The sequence below is a fragment of the Pelodiscus sinensis genome, chromosome 15 (assembly GCF_052426305.1).
Source record: "Pelodiscus sinensis isolate ZL-2025 chromosome 15, ASM5242630v1, whole genome shotgun sequence".
In the NCBI taxonomy this organism is placed as follows: domain Eukaryota; kingdom Metazoa; phylum Chordata; order Testudines; family Trionychidae; genus Pelodiscus; species Pelodiscus sinensis.
The window spans coordinates 20,220,550-20,238,904 of NC_143066.1; the positions used below are offsets into that span (position 1 = coordinate 20,220,550).

Consider the following 18,355-nt stretch of genomic DNA (forward strand, 5'->3'; position numbering starts at 1 on the left):
GGAAACAGTGCTGCAGAGGGTTTGTTTAGTGCAGGGTTTCCTAACCTATGGGTCGGGACCCAAATATGGGTCTCCATTACATTTCAAAAGGGTCGCCAAGTGTCTCCCCAGGTGACTCTGCCCTCCCTCCTCCCCCCATTTTTGAATTGCCTTGGGTCACCAAGTCTTCCTGAATTGTCAAAATGGGTCCCCATCTGGAAAAGGTTGGGAACCACTGGTTTCGTGACTCAACCTATAGGTTATTAGGCTATGTAATTTTTAAGTTAGACTGGCAGCCAAGAAATTCAAAATGAGAGGGAACAAAAGAGATAACAGGTCCTGTAATCAATGCAGAATTTCTTCAATTCAAACAAGGTATTTTCCCACTTCATTATCTCTGCACCACTTAATGCACACACTGAAATGGCGCTCCTTAAATAAGTGAAAAATAGGCTACAGACTTTGCTTTTTCTTATATTTTTAAATTCCAGAATGTGGATTTGTTTTCATTGACTTTAGTTTGCTGTGATTAGATCCTACAGCTATTAATGCTTTAGGAATGTTAATAGATGGTAATCTTGGGACCATAAAAAAAGGAATTGGCACATTAAGGTGGATCTAGTGCCAAGGTTTTGGTGCATAAACTATTGCAGTAGTAGTTAAAGTGTGTCTCTGCCCTGAAAGGATACTGACATCCTATTTAAAAAATGTTGTATTAGTGACATAAGCAATATCCTAGATGCATCCATCTGAAAGAATTTAAGAATCTAGAGCCCTGTCTTGGGTTTTGCCAGTATAGAACTCTGAAGACTTGCAGCATCAGGAAGGACTATAGAGGATCTGTGATCACAAGCCCTGATTAGACACTGGGATCTAATGTAATATTCACCATTTATGCTCCTCATTTACTACAGTAGAACCTCAGAATTATGAACTAGCCAGCCTCATACCTCAATCAGGCAGCAGCAGGGACAAACAAACAAACACCATCTCCTAGAATGGACCTTAAGAAGTCATTGAGTCCAGCCCCCTGACTTCACAGCAGGACCAAGTACCATCCCTGACAGATTTTCTCCAGATCCCTAAATGGCCCCCCTCAAGGGCTGAAACCATCAACCCTGGGTTTAGCAGGTCAATTCTTAAACCTACTCAGCTATATGCTCACATCCCTAATATCCACGCACTCCCTTTTCTTGCTGCCTCTGTATCAAGAGGCAATGGTGGGGAGAGTAGGAGCTGGTGCCTGAGAGGAGCAGGCTCCCCATGAGCACCAGATCCACCCCCACTACCACCCCCACGCGCTACTGCCTCTGATAGAGAGGCAGAAGTGCAGAGGGTGAAGGGGGCAGGCTGGTGCCGATATGTGCAGGGAGCCATCTTTCAAGCCAGCTCCCTGTCAGTACCAGCTCCGGGTGCCGCCTGTCCCCTCTCCCTGTGCTGCTGCCGAGCTCCTTGTGGACACAGGCTGCTTTGCATCCCATGGAGCAGCCTCTGTCTGCAACGAGCTCAGACCCCCCCACATGCAGGGGCTGCTGTCACCTCAGACCCCCCCACGAACAGGGGCAGATGTCACCCCACGGACAGGGGCTGCTGCCACCCCACACTGCCCTCCACTAGAGAGGCAGCAGCGCAAGCCGGCAGGGGGGTCCCTGGGAGTCGGGCCAGAGCACACTTGCTGTTGGCCCCACCCCCTGGGGACTATCAAATGGTCGTGTAACCACAAACTTTTCATACAGGTACACAGCTGTTCAATTACACAATATCTAACATCCCTAGTATATACCACTGTGAGCCGTCTGCCTACATTACGCAATTCCATCTATGTGAATAACGTAGCTGATGTCCACATTCTTAGGTCTGCCTACCAGGGTATCTTCACCGCGGTAAGTCGACAGCTGATGCTCTCCCATCAACTCCACTTACTCTTCTCTTTTTTGGTGGAGTACCAGAGTCAATAAGAGAACAGTCAGCAGTCAGTTTATTGCATCTATCCTAGAGACGATACATCAACCCCTGCTGAATCAATCACTGCCTGTTGATCCATCCTGTAATGAAGATATGCCCTCCATTTACCGGTAGGGAGTGAGGAAGAGCGATCCCGTGTTCCCACATAAAAGCCAAGAAGGTTGCTCCTGGGATCGGCTGGTGGAGGCACGGTTTGATTGAAAAAAAGGCTAGTGTCTGTCATTGCTGTCACCTGTGTGAAAGATGGTAGCTCTCAGATGGCTTAGTAGGACCTCCTCCTTCCTGACTGGGAAAGGCTGAGTAAGCATAGCTGAGTGGAAGGGAAGGGCATGTGTGGTGCTGAATCCCTGACGTGGTGTTTGGTCTGTCTTTGTTTAGGAGAAAATTGAAGTGCAACATTCAGAAGGCTACCAGCAGATCTCTGCACTGGAAGAAGAACTGGCACAGACAAAAGCTGTTAAAGATCAACTACAGAAGTATATTCGAGAACTTGAGCAAGCAAATGATGACTTGGAAAGAGCAAAAAGGTGATGCAGATGCTCTTACCCTTCCCTATGCAGCTCCTGCTCGCTCTTTCGTGAAGCTAGCAGGACTGAGCATATCCGTTTCTATGTGTGCCAGTTAGCACTGTAGTACTGTCTGCTTTTGCCACAGGTGGTAAGCTGCTGGTTCCCCGGAAGTGGGTGAGTGGAATGTGAGCCTGGTTAATTTCTCACAAGCTTAAAATTAAAATAATGGAGTTTCTCACACAGAAGTACTGACGTTTGTTTATGTCTGGGTTGGTGCTTTAGACGTGTTAGGCACCTACTGATGTCTGTGACATTCTTTTTTCTATGCAGAGCCACTATAATGTCTTTGGAGGACTTTGAACAGCGTTTGAACCAGGCCATTGAAAGAAATGCCTTTCTGGAGAGCGAGCTAGATGAGAAGGAGAACCTTCTGGAGTCAGTGCAGCGATTGAAAGATGAAGCCAGAGGTTAACTATTTGAGTTATAGAGACCCCTGTCCTCCCACTTTCCAAAATGTTCATTAAATCCTCCCCTCCAATATGTTATCGAGCTATTAAGAAGAGAAAAACTTTAGAAATACTGTCGATGGAAGCTTTGCTCTCTCTGATGTGGCAAAGAGGGCAAAAGCTTATTGGTTAATGCTATAGATAACACACATTTCCCTGTGCCTGCCCCCTTTCCTCTCCCCGCCAGTAAATTTTTAGCAGGATGGCCAGCAGCCTGGCTCAGTCCCAGCTTACACCAGGTCTGGGACCTACCCCTGCTATGGCTCTGCATTTAAAGTGTATTAGGAAGCAGGCAGCCAGGCTCAGTTCTGGCTTGCGTCGGGTCTGGGAGCTCAGATCACGTTCTGGATAAGGGCTGCTGCCACCCTGCGCTGCTGCATCTGGAGGCAGCAGCATGGGGCGACAGGCAGCTGGTCCGTGAGGGGATCTGGTTTTTAAACTGGCTCGCCTCGTAGACCAGCTCCCGCCTGGCACCCTGCACTGCTGTCTCTGATATAGAGGTAGCTGCGCCGAGTGGCAGGGGGCTCCTCGGGAACGGGGCCAGAACGCGCTGGCTGCCGGCCCCACCCTCGGGGACTATAGAATAGTCGAGTAACTGATAAGAATTCATGAGGTTAATCGACTGTTCAATTAACCAATATTTAACATCCCTATAAACAGGGCTCGACAATCTATTGAATCTACTCGCCCATGGCGAGTAGACTTCAGCCTGGCACCCCGTTTACCAGCGGCGCGCGCATGCGCAGTGAGAGGCTGGCGAGTGGCTTTTGCCGTGGTTCATCAAGCCCTGCCTATAAAAGTCATATGCTTCTCTCTTCTCTGCTATATTCTGGTGCCTATGGAGACCAGGATGGGTGGTACTCTAGTTTCTGGCATATTTCTGCCAATCAGAGGTGTGCTTTGAAATCACGTTGTAGAATTCAGTGTTTTGTCAGTTGGGCCTTTAACTATGCAGGATGCATTTTCTAAACATTCTTCTGACTTGTAAATACACACCAGGAAATTGTAGTCTTGTCCAGCCTGCCCCACTGAAGTACTGCAGACCTGGCTGGTGGAGATCTAGCCCAGAGTACTCTCTTCTCTGCTATTGCCTCTGTGGTTAAAACAAATGAAAACTAACTGGATTGGGAGAATGTGTTCCATGGTGTGACTGACTGCTTGATTGTGAGCTGACAGGACATGAATTTTAACAGATGAAACAGAGATGTTGTCAGCTTCTGTCACGAGAGCAGAGAGAGTAAGGAGAATAAATGGACAGTGCAATATGGAGAACCAAACACCATGGCTGTGTCTAGACTGGCCAGTTTTTCCTGAAAATCAGCTGCTTTTCTGGAATTACTTGCCAGCTGTCTACACTGGCCGCTTGAATTTCTGCAAAAGCACTGACTTCCTACTGTAAGAAATCAGTGCTTCTTGCGGAAATACTATGCTGCTCCCATTCGGGCAAAAGTCCCTTTTGTGCAAAAGTTTTGCGCAAAAGGGCCAGTGTAGACAGCTGAGATTTGTTTTCTGCAAAAAAGCCCGGATCGCGAAAATGGCGATCGGGGCTTTATTGCGGAAAAGCGCGTCTAGATTGGCACGGACACTTTTCCGCAAAAAGTGCTTTTGTGGAAAAGCGTCCATGCCAATCTAGATGCTCTGTTCCGAAAATGCTTTTAACAGAAAACTTTTCCGTTAAAAGCATTTCCGGAAAATCATGCCAGTCTAGACGTAGCCCACAAGTGAATGCTGATTCCATTCTATAGCTTCAGGAGTTGGTTTCCTGATTGCTGTTTCTGGCAGTAGGACCAGAGAAGAGGAAGGATGGCTTTCGAGTGCAGCACTTTGTTATTAGGAAAATGAGCACCTTAGAAAAACCTACAACTAGGTAAACATGGGAAGGAGGGCCAGATCCTTGTTTTGAAGAAGAGGTGGCCCGGGGGGTGAGGGACCATAAGCTTGAGGGTGTCTTTAGTTACACCACCCCAGAAAAGCTTAGATTGCTGATCACCCAGTCTGGGACCTGGGATTTTTATAAGTGGTTCGTACCAATATTGGGGCGGGATGTTGTCTGGGCTCTTTGGAAGCGGCATGTAATTACTTTTTTCAGGTGTGGCTGGTGATACACTCTGTGGTTCACAGCGTTCTTTGACAAAGCAAAAACGCTTGTACCCATAACTTCAGGTGGAGACATTTATCCAAATGCTTTGTACCTTTTCCTTCTCTTTTAGACTTGAAGCAAGAGCTTGCAGTGCAGCAGAAACAAGAGAAACCCAAAACGCCAATACGAAGTACACTGGAGGCAGAAAGAACAGACACAGCTGTGCAAGCGACCTTATCTGTGCCTTCCACTCCTGTCGCTCATAGGGAACCCAACGTCAGTATGAGCACTCCAGGAATATTTAGAAGAGGTAAGAGTGACAGACATTTGCTAACATAAGGCACATGTACGATAGCAACACTTGATGAGTAGTTTTTCAGGTTAGTGTCACTGTTCCTGGTGCATGTTGAATTTCTATCAAAACTATTGTCTACAGAGAAGGCTGAGAAATGGGGAACTGAACATGACAAATATTTAAATATTTATACAGATTGAAGCACAGTAATCTATTCTGAGTACCTTACACGGGTTCAATATGAATGTCTGAGTAGATTTATAGCCAGTGCATTAGAACTCCACCATGCTGTATTAAAACATGAGCTTAAAAAGAACAAGGTTGCTTCTAAGGTTATAATTTGCACTCATTAACCACCCTTGGATCTGGATGAGTTTGGTAGTAAGAATGGATGCCTCAGCATAATCTTTCATGCCAGATGCTCTCATTTGAATTAGCCAGCTAGAGATGGGGGTTGCTACTATAGAGATGCTTCATCCTGGAACACTGGCAGACTAACCATGCAATTGTCTGTACCACATTACAAAATATGGGCTCTCCCCAGTGGTACTAATTGCTCATTTTTATGAGCACTAAAAATTTAAATAACTCCCAATTCTGCCTGTCCAGACTCTTTAAAGTGAGTAAAAAGGAATATAAATTATGTTTAGGGAACTTCACTGTATTTTTAGTGTGTGTTAATGTGTGAACATACACCATGAGTGTTTCCTGGTGGTGGTGTCTGGCACTAATAATTTAGTGTTACAGTTGCAGTAAAATGCAGGAGAATGTAGCACTTTAAAGACTGACAAGATGGTTTACTAGATGATGAGCTTTCATGGGCCAGACCCACTTCCTCAGATCATAAAGTTTGTGTATATCCTGACTGTGGTACGCTTCGCCTAAAATCCTGTGTTCCAGCTAGAAGAACTTGATGTATTGCAGTACGCTTAAATAAAAAAGAGAGGCTCAAGGAATTGTTGAAACATAAGCAATAAATCCTTGGGTCATATGAACATCTCTGGATGACACGTCTTTATTTGCTGTCCTTCTCTCTTTGGTTCTATTGAAAGTTATAGGGACAGACTAGAATACTTCTCATGAAATCTAAAGTCTTAAAAGCTTCTTTCAAAACCAGTGCAAATTAAAACCCAGAATCTCTTCAGTGCAACTTGTCATGTTGCAAACATGCAGTTATTTATATTTCTAATGGGAATGAAGAGAATTGCAGTTCAGCTAAAAAGCAGCGAGAAGATTGGTATTCACCATTTAAAATCTCTTTCTTTAGCACTGGTGGTGGTGGGAGTTAAAGGTTTTTCTAAATTTCTCATATAATGAGTAAAATATCCCTTTTTTAAATCCTTCCTCTCCCTTAAAGGCTTTGAGGATAGTTATCGCGGGACTCCTCTCACACCAGCTGCCAGGATATCTGCACTGAACATTGTGGGAGACTTACTACGGAAAGTAGGGGTAAGAACAATTCAGTCATTAGCTAAAGCAGTACTGGAAGATGATAGGTGGCTATGTTTATATTATGAAAATGAAAACCAGCATTAACCCTTTGTAATGCTGAATGAGTTAAAACTATGGAGATGACGTCAGACTAAAACTTGGATCCAAACAGACTCTAATCACGAATGAAAGATTTGAAAATGGGAGTTTTGTAGTTTAGGCCTCTCTATAGAGTTTTGTAGGCTTCTCTATAGATAGAATCTACATCAGCAAGGACCATCCATTGTCTTTTGTGTGGCTTTAACCCCACTCAGGGTATGTCTATACAGCAACATTATTTCGAAATAATGTCGAAATACTGTCTAGCTGGAGGACTTCTTACTCTAACTCCTGTAACCCTCATTGTACGAGTAAGCGAATTCAGAGGAAGAGTGCTCTGTTTTCAAATAAGGGTTGTACAGATGCTCCCAATTTTGAAATAAGCTATTTCAAAATAAGCTGCGCAATTGGTGTAGCTCAATTTACATAGCTTGTTTCGAGTTAAGCCCTGCTGGGTAGCTGCACCCTAAATGTGCCAGCCAGTATAGCCATTTCTCCCTTCTAGGTGCCTGAAAGAGCAAGGGGAGGGAAAAGTGGAGCAAGCCAGCATGAATGAGTGCCATGCTAGCGGAATATGCTGCACTCTCTTCAAGGGTGGTGCAGCAGGAAAGCAGGTGCATACTGGCCAGGAGGAATTCTGGCTGAGTCTTCCACTGATTGCCTGCTGGTGTCTCAGGCAGAATCTAGCCTGTTGGTGATTTCTGAACATAGGACTTGAGCAGTAGACCCAGGCCCACCATATGGTGAGTGGGTATATATAGGCTTGTAAGGAAAGGTTTCGAAAGCACGTTTGTTTTCATAAAAAAGTGATTCTTATAAAAGCAGCCTATTTATGAAAGGCCTGTTAACTTTTGGAGAAGTTTAGGCCCTCGATGTTTAACTAGACTGCTCAGTTGCTTCTCCCACCTTAACATAAGAGCTAACTCCTCTACCTCTCTTCCCTTTGACATCCCCCAAAATTAAAATATTTTTGCTATTTAATGAATCTGAGCCAGAGGGACTTGGGTATCCCCTTCTATCAAATTCAGTGCTCACATGTGGAGTTGGGGTTAGCAGCTAAAAGCTTCCTCTGTTGGAGTCGTCTTAAATTATTAGCAAATCCTTCCATTGGCCCTTTGCTGGGAAAGAGAATGTTGTTTAACTCTCAGATAAACTTTACTTTAGGCTCTGGAATCCAAACTTGCATCTTGCCGAAACTTTGTATATGATCAGTCTCCAAACAGACTGACTATGTCCTCACCCATGTGTTCACCCATGTATCTGAACAAGAGCAGAGACGGCCTGGAAAAACGACTGAGCAATTTTCACATGCCTTTGAGCGATAACGGGTAGGTGCTGATCTGCTGCAATTTTTTAACACTGGCCTTTTGGTTTGGTTATACATAGGTCTTGATGCTTGTAAAGTGAGTTTGAAAGCTGTGGGTTGGATTGGTGGTGGGTAGAGTTCTGCACGGATACAAAATTTGTATCCACGTCTGTATCTGCAAAAATTAGTCACAGATATCCGCATCAGCATCTGCAGATATGGATACCTGCTGATATAAAGTGGATGTCTGCAAAAGTGCAGGGTTGTAGGTACAAAATTGTATCTGTGTCTGCATCTGCATCCATATGCTCAAAAAAGAGCTGTGGATACTCACAGATATAAAGTACACTCTATCAAATGCCTCCTGTCCTGTTTCCTATTGGACATCGTCTGACATTTGCATACTGCTCCTCCTCAGTCAGACATCAAGCTTCTTGCTGTTTGAGCTTCCTCTCAGGGCTATATTCTTGATGTTCCTCTTTCTCAAAATTGGGTCATTATATGTGACATTAACCTGGTGATAAGTGTTGCTCAAAAGAGATGAACTACTTCAGGATTGGGATATAAGCGACACTAATAACTATTGCTTTTGCTTATCGGATAGTCAACTAGTTCCTCGACTAGTCACTCCTCTCCTCCTCCCCTCGCTACCTCTATCAGAGGCAGCAAGAGGAAGGGAGCAGGCGCCGGGGCTGGGAGGAGTTGGCTTAAAAGCCGGTTCCCCCAGCACCATCTCCGTGGGACACAGGGGGGTAGCAGGGACAGGGTGCGAGCTAGGAATCAGCTGATTCCTGGCTCACGCCCAGTCCCAGATGCTGTGTCTCTGCTTTTTAAATGTATCCAGATCCTTCCTGTTCTTAATACATTTAAAAGGCTGATGTGCAGCCAGGCGGGGGGGAGGGTGCAGCCAGGCGGGGGAGGGGGAGTAGCGCGAGCCGGGGATCAGCTGTCCCACTCGCGCTGGGTACCCCTTGCTGTGCTTCAGTCTTTTAAATGTATAAAAGGCAGAGCCACAGTGAGGATACCTCCCGGGGGCCGGGAGCTAACTCTGCTGTGGCTCCCCCGCTTATTGACTACTAGTCGATGATTAAACTAAATTTAACATTCCTACTTCAGTATCCATTTTGCATTGCACTTCAGCATAATGGAAAAGATACTAAACAGGACATGAACTAGCTAACTAAAATAGGCAAATGCATAGATCCTTTAAAAGCACATTATCATAATATTGTGAATTGTGTGATCCCTGACCATTCAAACTAGTTAGCTGAAAGCTTTAAGTTTAGTGGAAACACTAATGTTCAAACAGGAAATGTTAGACTAAGGACAGAAAGTTCCAAAATTACTTGGTCTCCCAGGAGCCTGAATGATCATCTCAATTCTGAATACTTTACCCCAAGTTTTAAATGTTTAACACTATCTGCTGAAATGTGCTATATTAGAGCTTAGTTTTGGGCTCTGGAAAACATTGGATTGATAGAGCATATGTGGAACACTTTCAGTATAAAATGTAAAATCCAGTGTTAGTTTTGGGCCACTACTTAGGTCAGTGGAGAGCAACCTGTGGCTCAAGAGCCACACGCAACCCATCGGGGGTTCTATGTGTGGCCTGCGACATTTTGTTTATTGTTGTTCACATGCAGGATTACCATGATACTTTTAAAGTTACAGACTAACATGGCTGTCCCTCTGAGACTTATAGTTCACAGTCTAAGTAGATGAAATACATCCATTGTATGTAATTGATCTGTTTAGATTCTCGGGGTGCGTCTACACAGCAGCTTTATTTTGGAATAACTGACATTATTCCAAAATAACAAAGAGCGTGTCTAGACTGCACAAGCATTTATTTTGAAATAATGGTGAGCTGGGGGACTTCTTATTCTGACTCACGGTAATCCTCATTTCATGAGAAGTAAGGGAAGCTGAAGGAAGAGTGGTCTTCCTTCAACTTCCTGCTGTGTAGACAGCACCAAAAGCCGAGTTCAGCTACTTTGATTTAAGCTGTGCAATTGACCTAGATGAAGTTGCGTAACTTAATTTGACTTTAGTCCTGCTGTGTGGATGTACCCTGAGAATCCAAGGAACAAGTGTGTCTTATGTATGTGTACTTCACCTGACACCTTTATATTACAGTAGCACCCAGAATGTCAAAATAACCATCAACCTCACAAAAAAAATTATCTATTTGCAATGCAGATCCACTAGTTCCTCGTGCTGTTTGATGCTGACTGAGTCATCTTACTAGAAAACAGTGACCTTACAAAGATTGCAAAAACTGAACATGCATGTACAGTGAATACAAGACATTGCATTACAACTAGGCTGTTATTTGTATTTACAGGTTAGGGAAACGCTTGGAGTTTGGAACATGGCCTTCAAACATTCCCGCACCAATGGCACATTCCCCACAAGGGGTAGTCAAGATGTTACTCTGAGAGGATCCTGAGATGATGAGGCCATGATGGATTAGGATTTTTTTTTAAACTTTGTCTTTTAATCTTTCAAGAGAATAAGAACAAGCAGCCCCAGTAGTTAACTTGAATAAGGGAAGGTGACTGGCAACAGCAATTGACTTTTCCACAAGACTGAGTTGTGGATGCTGTGACAAAGACGCACTGCTGGTCAGTCTAGTACTGCAAATCACTTTCCTACATCAGCTGCTGGAAATAGCATCTTGAAAGTTGTTTCTGGAACACTGCTGTCCCAAACGAATGGCCTCCTATATAAAGTAGGGTTAGTAATCCTCCCCATAAATACTGATACATTTTGTGTAGCACAGCTATTGTTTCAGCAAGAGAGTTATGGTGTTATGATTTTCTAGTGTAGGGTGCTGCATGCATCAGTGGCATCAATTAGGGAAATGTTTGTCTCCATCCAAATTTTAATTTCATTATGAGAATTTTTGGATCAAAATCAGTGCAACTGCAAGTCTAAAGTAAAGCCGGGTGGTCAGATTAATTTGTTGTCAGAATCCCATTATATAACAAATTGCCTTTCATATGATAAGATGTTAGCGATAAGAGTGACTTACCATTAAGATTTCTTAACGGTTAAAGAAGGAAAAATGCCTTGATTGCAAATATTGAAGAGACCCCCAGATATGTAGTAATGCAGGAAAGAAATAGTTGTGCTGATATAACAAACCCATAGCATCTGCAGTTTCTAGCCACTACATGACTGCATAACATGGCAAGACCTACACCACTGACCTATTGATAGAGTTAATCTCAGTTGATGGGTTGGGGCTTTTTGCTTTCTGACAATACACTTGATAATGTGCCTCAAGTATGTACCATAAGAATATACCCCTTCTAGCTATTGCTAGTGATATTAATCCCCCAAATCCTTAATTCTGGCCAAGGATTTTAAGATAAACTCTTTTAAGATAATTTTTTATCTAACAGAATAATGCTCCAAGTTTAAGTGGAGTAGATTCACCGACAGTAGTAATATCATGTTATAGAAATGTGAACTTGCAATATGATGCAGTATGGCTAAAACTATTTTTTTGCCCAACAAATGAATACATAATTGTCTTTTTTAAAATATTCAGCTCTGCAAATACAGATACTATTGTACAGGAAGCAACTACATCTTAATCTCACTCTTTGATATCGAAATTGTCTGGTTTAATCAGTGAACAGAATAAAGCTTATTCTGAATGTTAACCTATGGACGATTTTATCTGATCCACTGTGAATTCATTGCCCGTGCTGTTTACATTCCAATATTAGTCTAACCTGTATCTCAGTTGTGTTCCTGCAAATGGAGCTTTAAACAAGGCCACACTCACCAGATCTAGTGGAAAACGATTTAAGAAAATGTTCATGTACTCTTCCTTGTGTGGTGTTGGTCTTTCTGCCCATGCTCCTCAGAGTGGCTGCCCCAGGAGAATTCTATGTGTTGCACTACTAACCCCCCCCCATTACTGTAGTACCCCATCCCTTTCCCAAGACCCTGCCCCTTTCTTGAGGCCCCGCCCCCTCCGTTCCCCTCCTCTCACTTGCTGTCCCCAGTCCTTACTCACGCTCATTGGGTTGAGATAAGAGGAGTGGATCTGGGGTGGGAATGAAAGATTTGGGTGTGGGAAGGGGTGGGGTGAGAGATGCAAGTTCTGGGAGGGAATTTGGATGCAGGAGGCGGTGGAGAAGGGGATGCTAGCTCAGGGAGGGAGCTCCATGCTGGAGAGTGTTGGGGGTCAGGTGAAGGGTTGGGGTGCTGAGCAAGCTGCAGACTTGTGTATATCAGGGTGCAGGGGTTTGAGTTGGAGTATATGAGTGGGTCAGGTGTGTGATAGCCTCAGGGCACAAGTTTGTGGCGTGTGGATGGTGCAGGGGTGTTGTGGCACAAGACTGGGGACATGGGGGTGCAGGAGTTTGGGGATGAGCGGAGCTCAGGGCAGGAGGTTCAGGTGTATGGCCTCCGGGTTGGGTGTGGGGCGGGGGGTGTAGAGGTGTTATGATGCTATGGCCAGATGAGGGCTTGGCCCCAACTGGGGGCTTGTTGGCCAGGTTTAATTTTTAAATAATATATTATGTCCAACACAAAACGATTTCAACAACATCTTTATTTAGGGGAGGGGTGGGGAATATTGTTGCGGTCAGGGGGCCACTGACCCACAGAAAAATCATTCGAGTACCACATGAGTAAGATGCAAAAAACCAACCCCTCCAAAATCCCCCAAGCCTCACTGATGTGACCCTAAATGAGACACCTCACTCCCCGGGCACTCCAGCCCCGTGATGGGGTGAGGAGGGTAAGTAGGACTGAGGATGAATGCCTCAGGCCACATTCACTCTTCTGGGGATCCAGGGTTTCTGGAATAATGGTCAGTATAATTATACTGAATACAGTCTTCTGGAATAATTACATGGGTACTGAAATAATGATTCCAGAAGCCTGTATTCAGGATAAGAGGCATATTGGTGTTCCCTGTAAGCTGTGCACTTGTGCAGCCACTAAGGAGAGATTCCAACGCTGCCCAGCTGACTAGCAGAGCGCCCACAACTAGGTTTGTGTTTCTGCTGGTGGTGCACATTCACACATTCTTCAGTGCATGTGAAAATGTATTCTGCACACGGATGGAAAAGATTAGAGGGAACATTGGTGCAGATAAACTCTCTCACCTGCCCCAAGTCACACAAGAGCTGGAACCCAGAAATTGCAAATTCTAGGACAGAGTCCTACCCACTGGTCCGTCCTTCATCTCTCTCCATGGCTTTCTCTGAAACACACTTTACATGTTTGTGCACGTGCACACACACGCCTGGCCCCACGAGGACCAGATTTTTCTGAAGAACTCCGCATCCATCCTGCATCTGCCATGCCAGATCCCTGCGCTTAGGACCATTCGCATCTCGCCAGTTTCAAGCGCGACAGCCTCAATCTCCCTTGTTCCCACATATGGAGTCGCCAGCCATGTGAGCTGTTATGCCTAACAGCTGTATGTTCACAGAAATAGGGTTGGACTGTAATAAATGGCTGAGCAATGAATTCAGCCCACCACTGGGCTGGTGCTGGAGGGGGGGCCGTGGGAAGGGCCGTGGCACTGGAGGAGGGGATCTGGGAAGGCCCGTGGTGCTGGAGGGGGGTCTGTGGAAAGGGCCGTGGCACTGGGGGTGGTCCATGGGAAGGGCCGTGGCGCTGGAGGGGGGTCCGTGGGAAGGGCCGTGGCGCTGTTAACTCTTTTAAATCTCCTCTGTTGTAGAATCTGTCTTCTGAATGGCCCAGTTGGTTTTTCACTTAATCTGTTTGGTTTTTTTATAAGCAGAATGTGGTTGCTCTCTGAATTCCTTGGACTGAGAGCCTCTGGCTGAAAGGGGGCTTGGCTTACCTTTAAAGTTATTGATCTGAATGCATATTGGCCACTTTGGAGTCTAAATTAAAGTTATTTCCTAACCCCTGAGGCTTTCTGTTTCAGGGTCATCTGTGCTACAGTGTTCAATCGTCTGCTCTCTCTTCATTGTGTGTCACACTGACCTACCTTGCTGCGAGCAGTCCTGCTGCCATGTTCTCCCAGCTGCCCCAAATCCCAGCAAGTCCAGTAATTCCTGGCACCTCCCTGAGTTGTAGTCCAGCTGGAGCACCACAGACAGTGCTAAATGGTTCCAACCTAGTACCTGAACGTGCAGAATTAGCATGGCATTCACCATTCATCTTCTAAAAGGCTTCATCATTGCCTTGAGGTACTGACTTTGACTACTAATCTCCAAAAAGGATACACAAAGGAAAACTCCAATGGTCATAGGTAGGTTAAAAGAAAAGTCCTCTAGAAGTTGTCGAGCAATGAGCAATGTCTGGTAAGAAATATAAAGAATTAATGTTGAATTTTTCATACAAAATTGACTTTATACTTTGACTTTTTTAAAAGAAATGTATGTTAACCCTAACAAGGTCAAAAGCTGCCTAAATTCCTTCTCAGTACATCAGATTGCACCCACCTGATACCCAAAGAGGATACTTAAAAAATTATAAATTATATGTATTAGTGTGTTTATGTGTTTGAAGTGCTTATAAACCAGTAACAGTTTGATTTAATTTGAACAAATGATACTTTATTTCTGAAAAGTGACAGAAGACGGTACTTCCATCTTGTGACCAGTGCATCAGGGTGTAGCATCCAGAACAGAAAATGCCTAAATTAATTGAATAGTAAAACAAAATGAGGGGTAGGCTGGATTAGGAAAGGATTAACTCGCTAATGGCTCCGTAGCTTAACTGGGTGTACACTACCGTCCATTGGGGTTTAAATCACCTCTCTTGCTAGAATTTTCATTTCTGTCGGAGATCTCAAGATGAATTACTCAATGTAAATCTTTTCAAAATACCTTGCTTGATAAAATATGTTTTTTGCAACACCTAAAACTTCCCATTCTATACATTGGAGAGAAGACAGTTGTGCTCTTATCATTGCCATAAGAGTGGGTGTGTGTGGCATTGGGACTAAGTTGACTTATGCAGTGCTAAATGGTGTCTTCTCTTCCCTCTTGCTGCAGTGAAGGTTGCAAGCGTGTTATCTATTCACTGGTTTTTGTTCCATTGAAATCTCCATCCCTTGCATCAACTTCCTCTTCTGAACCTTCTGCTGCATTTTCAATGACTCTTCTGCCTCCAGATCTACGGGAGGGGGCAAAAGATGTTGGCTCATTTCCTCTCCTGCAATAAGAAAACAGGCGTTAGCTTATTTCAACTCCTTACAAATTAACTCAGAACTTTGTGTACAAAGCCCTATAATTGCATCAGTGGGCATGCAAAGAAATCAGGGAAGTTATTGTCTCAAGGTAACTTTCTGTAGCCCTTAGTGGTACTTTGTACTGATGTCTATGCCTGTGCGGGGCCTGTGCGTTTGTGCAATGTGGGACTGTAACTGGATTTGTGACCTTGTGTATGCAAAATCACAACCCCAATGTAGCTATTGCACTTGTTTGGTTTGAAAAGCCTAGTCCTCTTCCAAACAGAGACTAAATCACACACTTACAACAAACATGTTTTGTGTATGTGTGAAAGAAGGGATTGGAAATACAGGCATCTGGATCTAGCAGCAGTCAGTATTGTATCCCTGCTGCCAAGGGAAGATTCAGAGGGATGACCCTGGATTTCTGAACAGAGCATAAATATGCCCCTCCAAGTCAATATCATGTAGTGTTGGAACTGTAATGTTATGCTCTGGAGGGATTTGTAGCTGCTTTTTGCAGTAGCCACACCTCCCACTACAGAGGTGCACCAGTGTTGATTCTTTTGTGCCATAGAGAAGGAAGAGCTTCTCTCTGCTTGCTTTATAGGTAGGGAGGGGAAATGGATTTGTGTAGAATGCGAAGCTGCACATCCTGCCAGCCTGCACATCCTACCGCTGCACCAGACTGGAGTGCCACTCATTTAGCACTGAGAAGTACATTCCTCCCAGGGACTCCCCCATGCCTCATGAAATTAATGAATCATCGAATGCTAGAACTGGAAGGGACCTCAAGAGGTCATTAAGTCCAGTCCCCTGCCCTCATGGCAGGACCTAGTACCATCTAGACCATTCCTGATAGCTGTCTGTCTAACTTGCTCTTAAATATCTCCAGAGATGGAGATTCCACAACCTCCCTAGGCAACTTATTCCAGTGTTTAACCACCCTGACAGTTAGGAAGTTTTTCCTAATGTCCAGCCTAAACCTCCCTTGCTGCAGTTTAAGCCCATTGCTTCTTGTTCTATTCTCAGAGGCTAAGGAGAACAAGTTTTTCACAGAGAAGCACACAGAATGCACTTCCTCCCACCTTGCCCATTTCTCCCACCTCCAGAAGTTTCAGTTATGGACCTAGCATGGAAAATCCCCCGTCCCCATCCTAGTTCGATTGGGGCATGGACAAGAAGAAGGTGAGGAGAGAGGAGAAGAATTGAAGCACTACAAGTGGCAGCTTAGAAGTAAAAGCAGCTCCTCAGCCGTAGTGTTATTACTTCAACAAAATAGTAAAATAGAGTCCCCATTTCACCACAACTTCTATCACGTTCCCATTGTTAAGCAAACCTTCCGTAAAGGCTTGAGAGTTTAGAGATAAGCAAGGAAATTCATGATCACTGAACAATGCACAGATTCTAATGAGGTTAAACATCCAGGTGCTCATTTGGGTTACAGCAATCAAGCCTAAATACTGAAGTTTTCTTTTGTCCAAGCAAATGTCTAAGTCAGTTTCATTTATACTGAAGCCACTAATAAAGCCCCAAAGTCATTCTACCTTAGGCTGTGTCCAGACTCAGGGGTTTTTTCGAAAAAAGTAGCCTTTTTTCGAAAAAACTTGCGTCTAGACTGCAGCCGCGTTCTTTCGAAATTAAATCGAAAGAACGCGGCTTTTCTTTCGATGGCAGTAAACCTCAATTTATGAGGAAGAACGCCTTCTTTCGAAAGAGGAACTTTCGAAAGAAGGCGTTCTTGAATGTAAATAGGGCTTCTTCGAAAGAGAGCATCCAGACTCACTGGATGCTTTCTTTCGAAAAAGCAAGCCGCTTTTTCGAAAGTTCAACTTGCAGTCTAGACGCTCTCTTTCGAAAGAGGCTTGCAGTCTAGACATAGCCTTAGTGAGTAAGCATGTAAGTATGTTAGCTGAATTCTGAAGTTAGAGGTATACAAAAAAGCCTGTTATGTCCATTGTGACATTAAAGGCTTCATAATACCACTATCCTTAAATTAACAAAATCTTTCATTTTGGTGTGAGCTCTTACTGCTGCAGCAAACAATTAACTAGCCAATAAAATCTATTTTGAGTTAGTTATTCGGCCACCGCAATGACAGAGTAGAAATGGATGCCCTGCTTTGTACAGCGGAGATTTGTTTGCCCAGTTTTTAACAATTTGTCTTGATCTGCAACACTTAAAATTCACTGCTGCTGTTTAAGGTATCAAAGGTGCTAAAGTGCTGGTCTTGTAAAAATCAAGTGAATGCACTAAATTGAAGAAAAAGCAAATTTTACTTCTTGTGCTTACTCATTAAATAGAGATACTTCATTTGTTTTTGCGCTCTCTGTTGCCGCTCATCATTGTGGACCAAACTCTGCTTTGTGAGGGTAACTATACTTCAAAGTTATGTGGCATAGCTATGGCAATCAGAAGCGTGCAGAGATGAAAGCAACTTAAATTTCTTATAGGTACTGCTGTATCATGGCCTCCTCTCCCCCCAGGAATCTCAGGATGAGGGTTTGCAATATGACAGGGATGTCAGCATGTAGATGACTACATGAATAACCGATAAACCTGGGCTCATCGGTTAATCTTGTTGACTACACACATTTCCTCCCCCCCCCCGCCTCTGTTACAGAGGCAGCAAAGGGAAGGGTGAGGCGGGAGCCAGTGCCTGTAAGGAGCCAGCTTTTAAACCAGGTCCCCACAACCACCAGATCCTGTGAAGCAGCCTGCCCTCCTCCCACCCCCATGCTGCTGCCTCTGATAGAGAGGCAACAGTGTGGAAGGTTTGGGGGGGCAAGTGAGAGCTAGTACATGCAGGAAGTCAGCTTTCAAACCAGCTGCCTGTGCACATTGACTCCTGCGGAGTCACCTGCCCCCTACTCTGTTGCCTCTTTATCAGAGGCAGCCATGCAGTGGGGCAGGCGGGAGCTGATACGTGTGAGGAGCTGGTTTGAAAGCCGACTTCCCATGTGTACCGGCTCCCACTTGCTCCCCCCACCTTCCATGCTGCTGCCTGTCAG

General features: G+C 44.5%; 2 protein-coding genes across 6 annotated transcripts in view; one reads left to right on the forward strand and one right to left on the reverse strand.

Moving 5' to 3' along the window:
• The window catches only part of NDE1 (nudE neurodevelopment protein 1), a 38,220-nt gene extending 26,379 nt beyond the window's left edge, over positions 1-11,841 (forward strand). For both annotated transcript variants that reach the window (XM_014571759.4, XM_006119592.4), the window contains exons 4-9: positions 2,323-2,471; positions 2,784-2,920; positions 5,170-5,349; positions 6,692-6,783; positions 8,029-8,192; positions 10,515-11,841. In XM_014571759.4, the coding sequence (XP_014427245.3) occupies positions 2,323-2,471; positions 2,784-2,920; positions 5,170-5,349; positions 6,692-6,783; positions 8,029-8,192; positions 10,515-10,608 (816 nt within the window). In that variant the 3' untranslated portion in view covers positions 10,609-11,841. The remainder of the gene's footprint in view (positions 1-2,322; positions 2,472-2,783; positions 2,921-5,169; positions 5,350-6,691; positions 6,784-8,028; positions 8,193-10,514) is intronic.
• Positions 11,842-14,700: 2,859 nt separating this feature from the next.
• MYH11 (myosin heavy chain 11) overlaps positions 14,701-18,355 on the reverse strand; it is a 113,088-nt gene continuing 109,433 nt past the window's right edge. For 3 of the 4 annotated variants that reach the window (XM_075899365.2, XM_006119591.5, XM_075899364.2), the window contains one exon: positions 14,701-15,328. In XM_075899365.2, the coding sequence (XP_075755480.1) occupies positions 15,190-15,328 (139 nt within the window). In that variant the 3' untranslated portion in view covers positions 14,701-15,189. The remainder of the gene's footprint in view (positions 15,329-18,355) is intronic. The other variant, XM_075899366.2, reaches the window with a different exon arrangement.